Source organism: Notechis scutatus, chromosome 14, assembly GCF_049901735.1.
Source record: "Notechis scutatus isolate UNSWTSFEM ecotype Mainland chromosome 14, rNotScu1.2, whole genome shotgun sequence".
Lineage (NCBI taxonomy): Eukaryota > Metazoa > Chordata > Lepidosauria > Squamata > Elapidae > Notechis > Notechis scutatus.
The window spans coordinates 3,863,518-3,879,969 of record NC_142022.1 but is presented as its reverse complement, the minus strand read 5'-3'; the positions used below and the strand labels follow the sequence as shown (position 1 = coordinate 3,879,969).

General features: G+C 44.9%; 1 protein-coding gene across 1 annotated transcript; it reads right to left on the bottom strand.

Annotated features, from left to right (window-relative positions):
• Positions 1-3,306: 3,306 nt before the first annotated feature.
• CDCA5 (cell division cycle associated 5) lies at positions 3,307-16,355 on the bottom strand. Its single transcript, XM_026685402.2, has 6 exons — positions 16,221-16,355; positions 11,590-11,702; positions 10,630-10,692; positions 9,881-9,925; positions 6,663-7,196; positions 3,307-4,122 (listed from the first exon to the last, which is right to left on the bottom strand). Exons 1-6 carry the CDS (start codon positions 16,273-16,275, stop codon positions 4,042-4,044), a joined length of 891 nt encoding a protein of 296 aa, XP_026541187.1. The 5' UTR covers positions 16,276-16,355; the 3' UTR covers positions 3,307-4,041.
• Between the last annotated feature and the right edge of the window lie 97 nt (positions 16,356-16,452).

Sequence of the window (16,452 nt, the reverse complement as noted above, 5' to 3'; positions counted from 1 at the left end):
TAAAAAGGATGCAAATGACCTTCCTTCCTTCCTTCCTTGAGGCACTTGGAGGTTTGCACTGCTCAAGTGACCCTGAGGACACAGACGAACCTCCCACTGGCCTCAATGACCTCTAACAACCCCCCCCCCCCCGGACCCCAGAGCGGCCCCCCCACCCCCCCCCCCCCCCCCCCCCCCCCCCCCCCCCTCAATGACCCTCTAAAAAGGATGCAAATGACCAACTTGTGCACAAGGGATATAAATCCTTCTGTTCCCCACCATCCAGTCAGAGCTGAAGAAGCTTCTTGGATGAGAAGCGAAATGTCTTCAAAGAAAAACCAAGAAAGTCCAGTGGCCTCCTGAAAAAGCACCTTTGGGTTAAACTTTTTCAAAGAAAAAAGAACAGTTGCCCTTTGAAAAGCTCCTTTCGGACAGCCATGACCTGGATGATTGAAAATCTCCACAGACATTGGTAAACTGTGGTTTATCCTTCGGTGGATGGCGTAACCCCAGGGCATTGTTGCTTCGTTCACGAACCAGGGTTTAGCAATCCAGTTAAGTAGACTGAATTCATATTTTCTTTAAACCCTTGCCGAGCTGAACAATCACACCAATAAATTGCATAAAGATGCTTTAATGATTTAACAGCAGCAGCATGGTAATCTGGGCTTTGATCATAAAACTGAGCAAATTCCACCCTGAGATTTGATAACAAAAGATGAGGGATTAGATAAAGCAGGGTTTCCTAACCGTGAGCACATGAAAATGGGTGTGGACTTCAACTCCCAGAGTTCCCTATGCTTCCAACATTCCTCATGCTAGATGGGGAATTCTGGGAGTTGAAGTCCACACGTTTCAAAATTATTCAGGTTGAGAAACACTGCTCTATTATCTAAAATCTCTCTCTCATCCGTCTCTCCATCCCCTTTTGTAATTCATGTTTGAATCAGAATAAAGCTGGAAGGGACCTCGGAGGTCTTCTAGTCCAGCCCCCTGCTCAAGCAGGAGATCCTATCCCATTTCAGATAAGTGACTGTGCAGCCTCTTCTGAAAAATCTCCAGTGATGGAAGTCTTTTGCTTGCAATTCAGTGGGTGGATTACATAAACACATTTCCCCGGGAGCATTTTTGCTCGTGTTTCAAAGCAAACTGTTTTAACAATAACAATTGTATATTGACCCACTGTGCTGCACGGAGGAAAAATCAATCCTGTGATTATTTTTAAACCAAGGTTCCCGGCGTACGAAAGCAAATCTGGTGCAGCCTTCCGTAAACTCAGCTGGGTCTCACGCCGCTCTCCCCTCTTCCCCGAGCGGCCAAGAGAACTCTAAATCCCTGCCCAGGATCAACAGCCTGGTCTTTGACATTGTCAGACTTTACAGATTAACAGAGTTGGAAGGGACCTTGTAAGGTCATCTAGCCCAACCCCCCCCACCCAAGCAGGAGACCCTACACCATTTCTGACAGAAGGCAGTCCAGTCTCTTCTTGAAAGCCTCCAGTGATGATGAAGCTCCCACAACTTCTGAAGGCAACTTCTGTTCCATGGGCTGATTGTCCTCAGTCAGAAAATTCCTCATGTCCAGGCTGAATCTCTCCTTGTTCAGTTTCCATCCATTATTCCTTGTTTGGCCTTCAGGTGTTTTGGAGAATAGCTTGACCCCCTTCTCCTCTCTGGGGCAGCCCCTCAAATATTGGAAGGCTGCTCTCCTGTCTCCCCTGGTCCTTCTCTTCCCTAGACTAGCCAGGCCCAGTTCCTGCAACCGTTCGTCGTATGTTCCAGCCTCCAGTCCCCTCATCATCCTGGTTGCTCTTCTCTGCACTTTTTCTACAGTCTCAACATCTTGTTCATATCTCTTCTTTGTGGCAAGTCCTGAGATATTGGAAGACTGCTATCATGTCCCCCCATCCTCCTTTTCCTTAAATTAGGCATGTCTTCTGTCCATCCATGGTTTGCTCAGATTTCTTTCTTTCCTTTCTGTCTCTCTCTCTTTCCTTTCTTTCGCTTTGGAAAATAGCTTGACCCCCTCCTCCTCTCTGGGGCAGCCCCTCAGATATTGGAAGGCTGCTCTCCTGTCTCCCCTGGTCCTTCTCTTCCCTAGACCAACCAGGCCCAGTTCCTGCAACCGTTCATCATATATTTGAGCCTCCAGTCCCCTAATCATCCTAATTGCTCTTCTCTGCCCTCTTTCCAAAGTCTCAACAGTCAGAAACGAATGTTTGTAAGGTTACCTGCATAAGGTTATTTGTGGCTTGAAGAGGCAACCATTGGGGTGGAATTTAGAGGGAGAAAGCAAATCTAGCAGCAATCGTACAGGTAGTCCTCAACTTAATGTTCATTTAGTGACCGTTCAAAGTTACGTCACTGAAAAAAATGACGAGCATTTTTCACAATTATCTTTGCAGCATTCCCCATGTTCACGTGACTAAAATTCAGATGCTTGGCCACTGGTTCATACTTATGATGGTTGCAGTGTCCCAGGGGGGCCAAGTTTTGCGACCTCCTGACAAAGTCAACGGGGGAGCCAGGATTCACTTAACAGCTGGATTGCTAACTTTATCAATTGCCGCGATTTGCTTAACCACCGTGGCAAGCAGCGTTGTAAAATGGGAGACAAAATTCACTAATAAATTCTGACTGAACGTCAATGTTGGGCTCGGTTGTGATTGTTAAGTCCAGGACTACTTGTATTTGTTTCGGATCTTTCACACATCACTATGTAAAATAATCCCAGCATTCCCTCAAGTTGTTTCACCCTAGATCATTTTCTTAAAAATCCATGTGAATGCCGTTTCCCCGAAAAATGGACCTACCCTGAAAGTAAGTCCTGGCTCGATTTTTTCCACATGCGCCCAATATAAGCCCTACACCCCTGCAAAATAAGCCCTAATTAACATCCCCCCCCCACTCCAAAGTGGACGGGTAAAAATTACGCTAGGGTGGGGATTAGAGCTGCCTTACTACTTACCTTTGGACAGGTGTAGCCAGGCCTCGCACATCCCAACACCTGCCTTGCCGGCCCATTTTTTCTGCAGCCTGCAAGGCTGGCCAGACTTTCCTGAAGGCCTCTGTTTCCCATAACAAAGCTCAGGACTGATCCAGAGCTCCATTATCGGCTGCAGAGGCCTTCAGGAAAACTTGCCAGCTGCAGAAGAAGTTCCTGAAGGCCCCTGACAGCGAAAAGGAAGCCGGGGGCGACGCGTGCAAGTGAGGTTAGTCAGTGGAAGACATCCCCTGAAAATAAGACCTGGTGCCTTTTTTGGTGACATAAAAATTATAAGACAGAGTCTTATTTTGGGGTGAAACACAGTAGTTGAAAGACAACAGGAAACCTGAAGGAAAGTCTTTTTAATTTTCTCACAATTATTCTAACAGGGCTGCACTGCGAAACATCACCAGCGGGACAAGAGACAAACCGAACGTCAAAAGCTTCATCAACTGTGAGGAATCCTTTAAGAGAGACGGCCAGAGAGAGGCTTAAGAAACAGACTGTTCCTTAAAACAGGCCTGCTCCCCATTAACCTGCCTCCCCCCCACACACACAAAAGGAAGCTGGCTGAGCAAACCTAGTTCCCACTCCATTTAAGCAAACCTGACTTTGCAGAAGGCAAACGCAGAAGAATATTAATAATAATAATAAAAAAATTAAACTACTGGGAGAAACTCGTGGCTCTTTCAAAGACTAGAATGCACCTGAACACCTTGCCTATTTTCTGCCTATTCTGGGAATAATGGCAGCTGAGGGAGAGGGAAAAAAAACCAAAGTTAGCCAAGCCATATTACAAAAATTGTGATACCGCATAGAATTCAGACCCTTCTGCACGTATTTTCAGGTTGCGGACGAGAAAAAAATATTTCCTAGTAACCCCACAGAATACAATATATTTTGTTTTTAAGGGGGAGCATCAAGAGAAGTGTTAGCTGCCTTTTGTCAGCAAGTAAGCCTGTAAAATGGGGGGGAGATTTACAGCTTTATGCCAAGAAAGTTTAAGCGTCCTCCTAGGGGGGATTATGTACAAGGAACATTCAGGCCACCAACAATGTGCGGAGCAGATGCATTTTTTCACTCCACGAGGAGGTCAAATTTCTCGGCTTCCTCAAACTCGGCGTTCATCTGTGCGGCCCACTCGTCCATCTTTGATTTCTATAAAGGCAACAATAAAAACAACTTTTTATTTTGATAAAAAGATGTCCCTGCTTTGACAATCAACCCATGTGACGAGATAAGAAGAGTCTGCTAAGGTTTTGCACCAAGGCAATCAGAATAGCAACAGCACTTAGACTTATATCCCGCTTTATAGTGCCTTTCCAGCCCTCTCTAAGCGGTTTATGGAGTCAGCCTCTGGCCCCCCAACAATCTGGGTCCTCGTTTTACCCACCTCGGAAGGACGGAAGGCTGAGTCAACACCTTGAACCTGGGGAGATTCAAACTGCCAAATTGCAGGCAGCCGCTGCGCCACCGGAGCTCTTACCATCTTACCAGAATCCTGCAATACCTCTTGATTAAATTCCTGCACAGATCTTTAAACGGGTAGTCCTCAACTTACAGCCACAGCTGACTCCAAAATTTCCGTTGCTGCGCAAGAGTTTGTGAGGTGAGTTGTGCTCCATTTTATGACTTTGCTTGCCACCGTTGTTAAAGAGAATCACGGCAATTGCTGAGTTAGTAACCTGGTTGTTAAGTGAATTTGGCTTCCCCATTCTGACTCTGCATGTCGGAAAATCGCAAAAGGGGATCACATGACCCCGGGGACACTGCAACCGTCATAAGTATGAACCAGTGGCCAAGCGGCTGAATTTTGATCACATGGCCGAAGGAGTGCTTCAACGGTCGTAAGCCTTGAGTGACTTTGTTTTTCAGTGCCGTTATAACTCCGGTCACTAAATGAACTGTTGTAAGTCGTGGACTACCTTTACTAGTGTAGGTGAACTATTAAGATATATATATATGTGCTAGTCCATAGCAAAATCAAGGAGAGAAGCAACCTAGAACTAAGCAGAAATTTCCTGACAATCAGAACCATTAACCTGTGGAATGACTTGTCACCAGGAGTTGTGGGTTGCTCCAGTACTGGAGGTTTTTAAAGAAGAGTCTAGACAGTCACTTGTCTGAAATGGTACAGGGTCTCCTGCTTGAGCAGGGGGCTGGACTAGATGACCTCCGAGGCCCCTCCCAATCCTATGATTCTGTATTTTCAACAATGTCTCTCTCACATGTGGGTGCTCCATCATGGGAGTTTTTAAGAAGAGACTGGGCAACGATTTGTCTGGGATGGTAGAGGGTTGGACTAGAAGGCTTCCAAGGTCCCTTCCAACTGTGTTATTCCATGTAAGTCATGCCATTTACTAAATAAAAATAAACAAGCCCTGATGCCATCCTCTACTTCTTGGAGTGGAATCTCTTGGTATTCTACGCAGGGATGGGATTCAATTTTTTTTTTACTACCGGTTCTGTGGGTGTGGCATGGCTTAGTGGGCGTTGCAGGGGAAGGATATACTGTAAAATCCCCCTTCCCTCCCCGTCCCACTAGCCTGCTTTCCAGCTCCGTTCTCCTGTGCAGGGCAACCAAAGAAGACCCAGCCGATGAGCTGGAAGACTCAATGGGAGGCAGAGAAGGGATGGGGGCGGAGCCAGTCGGAGGTGGGATTTGCCGGTTCTCCGAACTACTCAAAATTGCCGCTACCGTTTCCCCAGAATCGGTGGAACACCACCCTCTTACGCCGCACAAACCACAGCCGCTACCTCCCATGCCTGGGGAGAGTGGTACTGTCAGATCCGTGTATCTGCCATTTTTCAATGGAAGAAGAGGGGGGAGAGGCTGGTACAACTAATCCTTTTTGATGTAACCTGAATATCTTAAGTCTTGCATTGAATCTGTATAACTTGCACACGATATACAACTGGGGACTGGAGCCCAGAAGCCTGGAAACTTGTCACCTCTTGGAGAGAGAGCAAGCAGAGAAGGGGCCATAAAAATTCCAGCTCGTCCTGAGCAGCTCTTCTCAACTATGGTCCCAGAAAAAAGGGGGCGGGGGAATTAACAGGTTGTTGCTTCTTTGTATTGACGAAATCCACACCGGACTAAGGGGAAGGGTTCTAACTCCCTTTCTCTAAGCTGCATGCCTGGAGGCATATTAGACCCTGTGTCAACTAAAAAGATACCCCTTTGGTCTTTTTAGCTGCCAAAAAAAAAAAAAGGGAGTGGGGGAAAACAAGGCATTCTTGAAATGCCTAGAAATCAACTCAGCAGCCCAAAGTTGTCGGAGCATGACGGAGGACTCTTGGAGACGGATGTGCCCCATTGGAGAAGTCACACCCAGGGGGTGGGGGGAAGACCAGGGTCAAGGGGGAAATGTGCGATGTCATTTAGTACCGGATGCACCCAGCCACGCGCCAACAGGGCAATTTCTAATAAACCAATTTACTTTTTCTGAGATGTGGCTAGAGACTGTTGCCTTGAATGAGGGGGATTTGGAGCCCTGACACCCTGCTTTGAACATCACCTGGATCTTTTCCCTTGAAATACCCAGTTTTCAAAAGTTCATTCTTATCGTTTGAAGGGGAGAGAGTCTGGCCCTTAGAGGGACTTGACTCTCTTAGTGCATTAAATCAGATCAAGGGAACTGAGCAGCCCATAATTTTAACACCAACTTTACAGCCACAGCGCTCAGAGCCCGACTCACATCAAACTCGGGCACCCTCTTCTTCCTTCGCTTCTCCCTGCCGAACGAGATGCCGGGGATGTCGGTGTCCGGCTTCCCGAAGGCCCCGCTTTCTGCAGCCGCTGCCTTGGGGGCGCTGACGATAGGCTCAGCGGAGGGCTCGGCCAGCTCCCCCGGAAGCAGTAGCTTCTCAAAACCGAAGAGGGTTTGCCGTTTGCTGGGAGCACCGGCGGGTGTGGAGGTGCCGGCGAGGCTGAAGCTGGGAAACTCCGGCTTGTCCGTGAAGCTGCGGGACAAGGAGACGTCCAGGCGGCTGTAAGACCGGCGCACACGCTTGGCCATGGCCAGGTCTCGTTCGCATCCCGGCGGAGATTCTGGCGTGTTGGCGCTGACCGGGGACAGGACGTTAGTCTCTTTCGGTGAGTTCTCTGCGTTGAGATTCAAGGGGCAGCGCGGGGTAAAAGGCGGGCTTTTCTTCGGGGCCTCCCCTCCGTGGGGGCTTTGATTTTCAGAGGCCTCCGGGGGGCTGTTCTCCTTGTTTTCTTTTAAGGAGATCTGCAAAACAGGAACACAGTCTGTGTTACTTACTATAAAGCGGGAAGCAGGAGAAGGGGAGGAGTCATTGCAGCTGGAGTAATTTTTCTTGTTGGTTTTGAGATGTTTCGCTGCTCATCCATCCTTCATCAGTCAAAACAAAGCAATTGGAGGCTAAAACACGTGAAGAACGGTTGCAGGAACTGGTTAAGTCTAGTCTGATGAAAAGAAGGACTAGGAGTGACATGATAGCAGTATATTCCAATATCTCAGGGGCTGCCCCAAAGAAGAGGAGGGGGTCAAGCGATTCCCCAAAGCACCAGAAGGCAGGACAAGAAGAAGCCATGGGTGGAAACTAATCAAGGAGAGAAGCAACTTAGAACTAAGGAGAAATTTCCTGACAGAACAATTAACCAGTGGAACAACTTGCCTCCACAAGTTGTGAATGCTCCAACTCTGGAAGTTTTTAAGAAGAGATTGGACAACCATTTCTCTGCAATAGCATAGGGTCTCCTGCCTAAGCAGGGGGTTGGACTAGAAGACCTCCAAGGTCCCTTCCAACTCTGTTATTCTGTTCTAATTAAGCAGATACCGGGATAAGCAGCGAAATGTCTCAAGTTAACAACAAAAATTAGTCCAGCTACCATTTCTCCCCCTTCAAACAAGATGACTGAGAATCTTCATCGACATATTACAAGGAGAGAGAGGTTGTGAGGTGATTTCCAAATGTTTCAACAGGATCTAATCTGATTCCCCCTTTTTGACTGGCCATGCATCAGTCTGCATATCGCTAAGCCCTCTGGAAACGCTTCTGGGATGTCAAAGATAAATAAGATTTTTAAAAAATTGTCTATGGACATTCTGTGTCATCCAAGTCGTGGTTGTCCCAAAGGTGCTTTTTTTTTTTCAAGAGGCAACTGGACTTTCTGGTTTTTCTTTGAAGACATTTCGCTTCTCATCCCAGAAGCTTCTTCAGCTCTGACTGGATGGTGGGGAAGGGAAGGATTGATATTCCTTGCAGACAGCTGGTCATTTGCATCCTTTTATAGAGAGTCATTGAGGCCACTTGGAGGTTTATCTGTGTCACCCTCAGGGCCACCTGAGTAATTTCAGCCGTTCCAAGAAGGCTCCACATCCATTTGCTCCACTCAGGTGGCCCTGTGAACACAGATAAACCCCCAGGTGGCCTCAGCGACCCTCTCAAGGGATGCAAATGACCATCTGTCTGCAAGGAATATCAATCCTTCCCTTCCCCACCATCCAGTCAGAGCTGAAGAAGCTTCTTGAAAACAGTCATAAGTCACTTTTTTCAGGGATCTTAATTGGGACTGTCATTAAATGAACTGTGGTAAGTCAAGGACTACCTTTAATCGTATTTCCCATTATGAGAAAGATATTTCCTCATCACCTTCCTTCTCCCCCTCCCCCCACCTCAAAAGAGAGGCTCTCCAACCATTTGGCCTGCTAGCAGTGATATTTAGCGCAATTTATACTGATTTCTTTATATATATATAAAGAGTTGTTAACCTAATCCTACGTACCTTTTTCTCTGGTAATATCACACTAACGAGAGCATACAAAACATATATATATATGGAAAGCAAAAGATCACTCAGGCATCATCACAAAATATCCAAAACCGTAAAGCCTACAAACTTGAAATTTGGCACGTATGTTCCTCTTGGCTTCTAGGGGCTCACTGAGAAAGGATTCTTCGAAATGACCATCACAGCATTAGTATTTCCTATATTATTATTATTACTATTATTATTAACGCGCTCTAATGCTAAGGAATTCTACTCACCTGAAAAGAAATCTGTTCCAAAGACAAAACACAAGCAGAGGAGTTTCAGTTTCAGAGCACCAAGTAGCTTTAGTACAGAACAGTTGAGTTAAGCCACGCCCAGGCTCCTTGCTGTCTCCTTGCTCACAGCAAATACTGTTTCAGTTTCCAAACGGCCCTCAACTCTCTCACACACTGGCAGACGCTAGCCAGATGAATACCAATGGATGCTGGCAGGCAGAAGATTCCCCCCCCCCCCTATTTTCCTCCCCCAAAACTAAGCTGGACCACATAGTTTCGTAGCGAAGCACGGATATCCAGTTGATTTATTAATATACATTAAAACTTGACGAGGCAGAGAATCTCACGGGTATTAATATGAAGGCACTCCAGGGCATTCTCTGTTGGAGAACTCAGGCCAAAGAGAAAATCAAACATGCTAATCCCTCCCAGAATCATTAATTCTATGCTCTCTCATTAACCTCCCCTGACCTGGAAGATTAGGGGTTTCCAATCCCCGAGCCCTGGATTGGACCTTGGTCTGTTACGAACTAGACTATACAGCTGGAGGTGAACAGCTGGTGAGCGGGGCTTTATCTACACTTGCAGCTGCTCCCCAGAGTTAGCATCACCGCCTCAGTTCCACCTCAGGTCATCAGGCATCAAGAGTCTCATAGAAGCACAAGCCCTACTATAAATTGTGCACATGGGGGATCTAATTCGTGTGCTTCTCCTTTCCTTCCCCGACCCCAGTCCGTGGAGAAATTATCTTCCAGGAAACCAGCCCCTGGTGCCAAATGTGTGCGACTTCAATTCCCAGAATTCTCCAGCCCCCTTGGGGAAGACCAAGCTACTGAAAAGTTCCAGACCTTGCTGAAAGACATTCTTTTAATTCTCAAAAATTGCTATGGTCTGTGCTTACCCTTGGACTCCGACGAGGAATTAAATCACTTTCTTTCACCTGATCCTGGGAATAATGGAGAACAAAAAAAGAAAAAGAAAAGAAAAAAATATGTAGTTAATTTGGCAAAAGACCATCCTTTAATTTTATTCAAAATTGTATTCATTACTTGTGTTCTGTAGGTTTTTTAAAAAGGTTCATTGCTCTGGTGTTTTATACTTCGATACACATTTTATATGCTGATTTGGTGAGTTTTTATGCATTATTGCTGGATTCTGTTACACCGTATGAAATAATAATAATACCACAGAAAGACGAGTCAATTCTCACAGTAATAGAACTGGCAGAGGTAGCAAAAGCATCTTAATTAAGGAAAATAATATATCCAGTTTTGTTTCTATTTGGAGATTGTTTTTAGATTTTTACTTGAAACAGCTTAAAATGAAACATTGACTTTGGATGTTGATGATTTAGTTTGTTGCTGTTGAAATGGCTACTAGTTACTAATTATATAAAAGTAAAAAGTATAATTTACTTCATTATACTTTACTAATTTAATTACTGCACCGAAAAAAGTTGGAGGTCATTGCTTTTTTTCCTCCTCCCTTTTCTTTTTCCTTCCTATCTTCGTTCCCCTTCTGTTTCTCTCCCAACCTTTTCCTATTGTCTTTTCACTCGTATCTTTTATTCAGATAAACTTCAATAAAATTATTTTTTAAAAATCACCAAAAAATGGAACATGTATAAACAGTTTCATAACAACTACTCACCTGTTGATTCCGTGGCTTAATCTTTCTCAGAGTTATCGTGCGCATGACAGAGGCACCTGGGCGCTGCGAAGAAGACGGGGGAAAAAAATATATATTCAGCAGGCGGGAAAGAAAAACGCAGCTGAGAGAGAATTTTTCTCTTGGAAGACACAGAAATTAGAGATTTGTGTCTCTAAAATACACCGCATCCTTTGAGAGAACTTGAACAATCACCACTCCTACTCCAAATACAGGTAATCCTAGACTTACAACTGAGCCCAACATTTCTGTTGCTAAGTGAGACAGTTGTTAAGTGAGGTTTGCCCCATACGAGTCAGTTGCCAAGCCTCTGAATTTTGATCATGTGACCATCGGCATGCTCCAATGGTCGTAGTGTGAAAAACGGTCATAAGTCACTTTTTTCCACTGTCGTCGTTAACTTTGACCAGTCCCTAAATGAATGGTTGCAAGTCAAGGATTACCTCTATGGCTTACCCAACGCATCGCAACTCAAGCAGAATTTTAAATTCATAAAGAACAAAATATTTATCATAAAATATTTATATGGTCTCTTTAGAGTTGTCAACGGAAAGGGAGGGGGGGAAAGGGGTTTGAAAGAGCAGTGCGGCGGTTTGCAAACCGAGAGTGCATTCCATAAATAGTTTTCAAAGATAGTAACTAGGTGACCAAAGTTTCTGCCTTGCAAAATTCTAACTGGAGAGCATGATGGATGACTCTGCGCTATGGAGGTGTCCCATTGGAGAATATGAATTATGATACACCCAGGGGGTGGGGGAAAAGCAGGGTCAAAGGTGACAATGAATTATGTGCCTCAGAGTTGGTTACACCCAGGCAGTGCCGGCATGTTAACTCCCAATAAATCCTTTTGAAGTTTTGGAAGTTTGGCTCAAGACTCATGATTTAAATGGGGGTAACGGCCGGAATCCTAACAGAAAGAAAACAACAATGCTTTTCTCATACCGGGGTGCCCATCATTTTCCTGGTCACCCCACTGGGGTTATCCTGGGACACTGGACGAGCTGAGGAAGGCAAGTTTCTCTCGGACCTTCGCCTGGGAGGAGAGGAAGCAGCACCTGGGGAAAAGAAATCATCAAAGAGGTTGATCAAAACGGTTAAGAAAAATCATGAAGTCCACATTCTGGGAATGTTTTCATTTTAAAATGTAGTCGTACTATAAGCCAGGACATCCTACACAGATAATGTAATTATAATAAGATAATTACAGACCCCTCACATCCTGGACATAAATTGTTTCAACTCCTTCCCTCAAAACGACGCCATAGAGCACTGCACAGCAGAACAACTAGACACAAGGACAGTTTTTTCCCAAATGCCATCACTCTGCTAAACAAAAAATTCCCTCAACACTGTCCAATTATTTACAAAGTCTGCACTGCTATTACTATTCATCTTCTCATCACTCCTTATCACTCATTTCCTCCCACTTGTGACTGGATGACTAACTTTGTCGCTTGTATCCTAACGATTTATATTGACTGTTCCTTGTATGATTTGATTGCTTATTTCCTAGTAATGATTTCATTGCTTATTTGTAGTCTTTGACTACTATTGTTATACCTATGATTCTTGACAAATGTATTTTTTCCTTTTATGTACACTGAGAGCATTTGCACCAAAACAAATTCCTTGTGTGTCTAATCACACTTGGCCAGTAAAGAATTATATTCTATTCTATTCCATTCCTTCCAATGTTTATCTATTCTATTCTATTCTATTCTAATCCCCGACTTACTACCACCGTTGAGTCCAACATTCCTGGTTGCTAAGCGAGATATTTGTTAAATGACTTTTGCCCCATTCTACGATCTTTCATGCCACCGTTGTGAAGCGAATCACTGCAGTTGTTAAGTCAGGAACAAGGTTGCTAAGGGAATCTGGCTTTCCCGTTGACTAGGTCACAAAAGTGGATCACATGACCCCAAGACACGGCAAGTTGCCAGCACCCCAAGTCTGATCATGTGACCGTGGGGATGCCGCAACAGTTGGAAGTGCGAAAAAGTAAGTCCTGTTTTAGAGTTGCCATAAACAAGGAGGGGCGGGGAGAGAAAGGAAATCTGGAAAAGCAATGCAGCAGTTTGAAATCGGAAGTACATTCCAACTCTTGTCTTTAAAAAATGGTAGCCAAACTACCAGAGCTTTTGCCCTGAATATATTTAATTGGAGAACGTGATTGATGACACCCAGCCTGTGAACGTGCTCAATAGGAGAATATGGTTTAGGAGACACCCAGGGGGAGAGGGGGGGAAAACAGGGCCACAGGTGACTGGAAATTACGTATGCCAGAGTTGGCTTCATACAGGTCATGCAGTATGTCGCCTCTAATAAAATCATGAGTCTTGAGCCAAACTACAAAAAACTTCAAAGGATTTATTAGAGGCGACATACAGTAAATGCAGCCGTTATCTATTGTTAAACAGGGCTGTTAAGTTTTGTAAACCATCCTTTGGAAGAGTTATTTAGAACAATGCCCCCCAATTCTTTGGGCACCAGGGACCAGTTCCGCGGAAAGAGGTTTTTCTGTGGGCCGGAGGGGGACATGGTTTCATGTGCCGCCTGCACCCCACAGATGTGGCTTTGTTTCCGTGGACCAGTCCTGGTCCTCAGACCCGGGGATGGAGGGGGGGGGAGAACCTCTAATTTAGAAGGGTCCTTTTCTTTCTGCATTCCCAAAATGTATTTATGTGTGTATCATATTTCAAAGGGCTGAGCTGTCAACCCTGGACAAAACATTAAGCCACCATAAACCATGACCACACCCGCTAAACCTACCAAATCTCACTTGGCTGGATTCCCAGACAATCTGACTGTATAATAACAGCAAAGATGAGATAAAGTCCTTCTGAAACAGGGGGCTGCCAATCTTGGCAACTTTAAGACTTGTGGACTTCTACCCTCTCAGAAGGGATGAAAGTTGTGAGAGGTGGCACCTGGGCAGGTCTTGAGGTTCTGGACTGGAGATGATGGGAAACTCTTGGCTCTCTTGAGGAAGAAGAGGCAGGTTTGACAAAAGATAATGCTGCATCCTGATCACCACAAAAGGAAGGAAAAGGAAACAACTGCAAATCCTTTTTAGGTGTCTTATATCCAGTATGTGAATGGTCTGGTTTAGTGGTTAAGGAACAAGGCTAGAAACCAGAAGATGGTGAGTTCTAGTGGCACCTTAAGCATGAAACACTGGCTGGCTGACTTTGAGCCAGTCACTCACTCTGAGCCTATGACATTGGACTTGGGTGACAAGCTGGTTGGTCAATTTCTGTTGCAACCAATAGATCAACATACTTAGTTAACACAAAAACAAAATACTGTATATACTCGAGTATAAGCCTAGTTTTTCAGCCCATTTTTTGTGCTGAAAAAACCCCCCTCGGCTTATACTCGAGTCAGATTCCCCTCTGAAAAAAAAATGGTGTGGAGTCGCGGCCTCCGGCGGCAGCGACTCCCAACAGCCCCAGCCGGGAAGGGAAAAGCAAAAAGCGCTTTGCCTTTCCCTTCCCGAGGCGGCGGGACTGGGGCCGCTCCGGCGGTAGTGACTCCTGACTCAGGGGGCCTCCGAGGGAGGGGAAGAGAGTGACTCCTGCCTCCCGCTGTCATCATCATCTTCTTCTTTTGGGTTAGTGAATCAATTAAACCTTTCATGATAGTGAGATCGTTTCCCAAATTAATTATTTTTATTTTTGAAATTTACCAGTAGCTGCTGCATTTCCCACCCTCGGCTTATACTCGAGTCAATAAGTTTTCCCAGTTTTTTGTGTAAAATTAGGTGCCTCGGCTTATATTCGGGTCGACTTATACTCGAGTATATACGGTAAGTGCAACTTTTGCAGGAAAATACTGCACGAAGAAAAAGAATAAACAGTACATGAATAATAAGGAACAATATAGGCCAGCACATTAAATGCAAGTGATTCTTTGCCGGCTGAGGAACTCTGGGAGTTGAAGTCCACAAGTCTTAAAGTTCTCAAGGTTGGAGACCCCCGTTCTGGAACACCTCCCCTCCTCCAACCTTCCTGAGGTTCCATAAGAGCCTAAAGACGTGACCCTGACAATTGGCTTGGGGCATGGCCCAGTTCTGCTCCCGCCCACCCAATCTTTCATTGAACCATAGGGGATGGATTTGTATTTATTTATGTTTTTAGTTTATACAATTTTTATTTTTAGGATTGTAAGCTGCACAGAGTTACCCTGTGGTAAGATGGGCGGCCCATACAGGTAGTCCTCGACTTACAATCACAATTTCTGTTGCTAAGCAAGACGTTTTACAACTTGTCTTGCCACCTGTTAAGTGAATCACTGCAGCTGTTAAATTAGTCACACGGTTGTTAAGTGAAGCTGGCTTCCCCATTGACTTTGCTGCTCATGTCGCAAAAGGGAATCATGTGACCCCCTCCAGGCGCTATGACCGTCATAAATATGAGCCAGTTGCCAAGTGTCTGCATTTTGATCACGTGGTGGTGGGGATGGTGCAATGGTTGTAAGTGTGAAAGTAGTCATAAGTGGCTTTTTTCAAAGCGGTTGCAACTTCGAACAATCACTAAACAAACTCTTGTAACTCCAGGACTACCTGTAAATAACCAATTCTATCAAAATATCCACATCTGCCAATCCAAGTCCTTGGAAAGGATGCGACAGGTGGATAAAAGTGTCAAATCCAGTCTGAACATCTGGCTCACCCTGTGGCCTAACCATAGTAATAACAAATAAAGGCAGGATATGATGAAAAAGACAGGATGTAATAATAATGAATGGTACGATATAATAAAAATGAATAAAAGCAGCACATAATAATAAAGGTGGAATATAAGAATAAAGGTGGGAAATAATAAATAAAAGTGGTAAATAATAGTAGTAGTAGTAATAATAATAATGGCAAAGTATAACAATAAAGGTGGAATATAATCAACAAAGGCAGGATGTAATAAAAATAAAAAGCGAATGATGATAATTTAATGATCATGATAGATAATAAAAATGGCATATTATAATAAAGGTGGAGTATAATAATAAAGGCGGGATATAAAAAAATAAAAAGCAAATAATGATATTAATAATGATTGTGGAAAATAATGAATAAAGACAGGATAAAATAAAAAGCAAATGATATTAATAATATCAATATAAATAACAATAGCCATATAAAATAATAAAGGTGGAATAATAAAGGCAGGATATAATAAAAATAAAAAATGAATGCTATTAATATAATAATGAATAAAGGCATATTAATGGTATTGATGATGATAATATCAATATCAATATTAATAATAGCTGTATATAATAATAAAGGTGGAATGTAATAAAGTCAGAATATAATAAAAATTCAATAACAATAATAACAATAACAACAATATAGGCAGGATATAACAACAGTAAAGAAGTAAAGGGGGGATATGAGAAACGAAGCCAGCGGTCTAGGCCGGCAGCCACCCCCGCGGGGAACCCCACCCCCCTCTTCCTCCTCCGCCTGGCGAAGCGGGGCGACCCAGCAGCGCTTTGGAGGCGAGGCAGGGAAGCCCCCTCCCCCTGTACGGCCTGCTCCGCGGAGCCCCCTCCCCGCGCCCCCCAGGCCTCACCTTCCCGGGCCTCCCCGGCCGAGCGCGCCCGCCTCCCGGGGCGGCCTCCCGCCATGGCGGCCGCTGCCTCCTCCTTCCAATCGCTGCTCCGCGCCGTTGAAATTGCCCGCCAGAGCCTCGCCGGAAGTGACGTCGGGGGCCGTCCGCCGGAAAAGCGCAAGCGACGAACGCCCGGCGCCATCTTTAGGAGAGAAGGCGGGGCCGGGAAGGGAATCAGTAAGAGAGTGTGAGA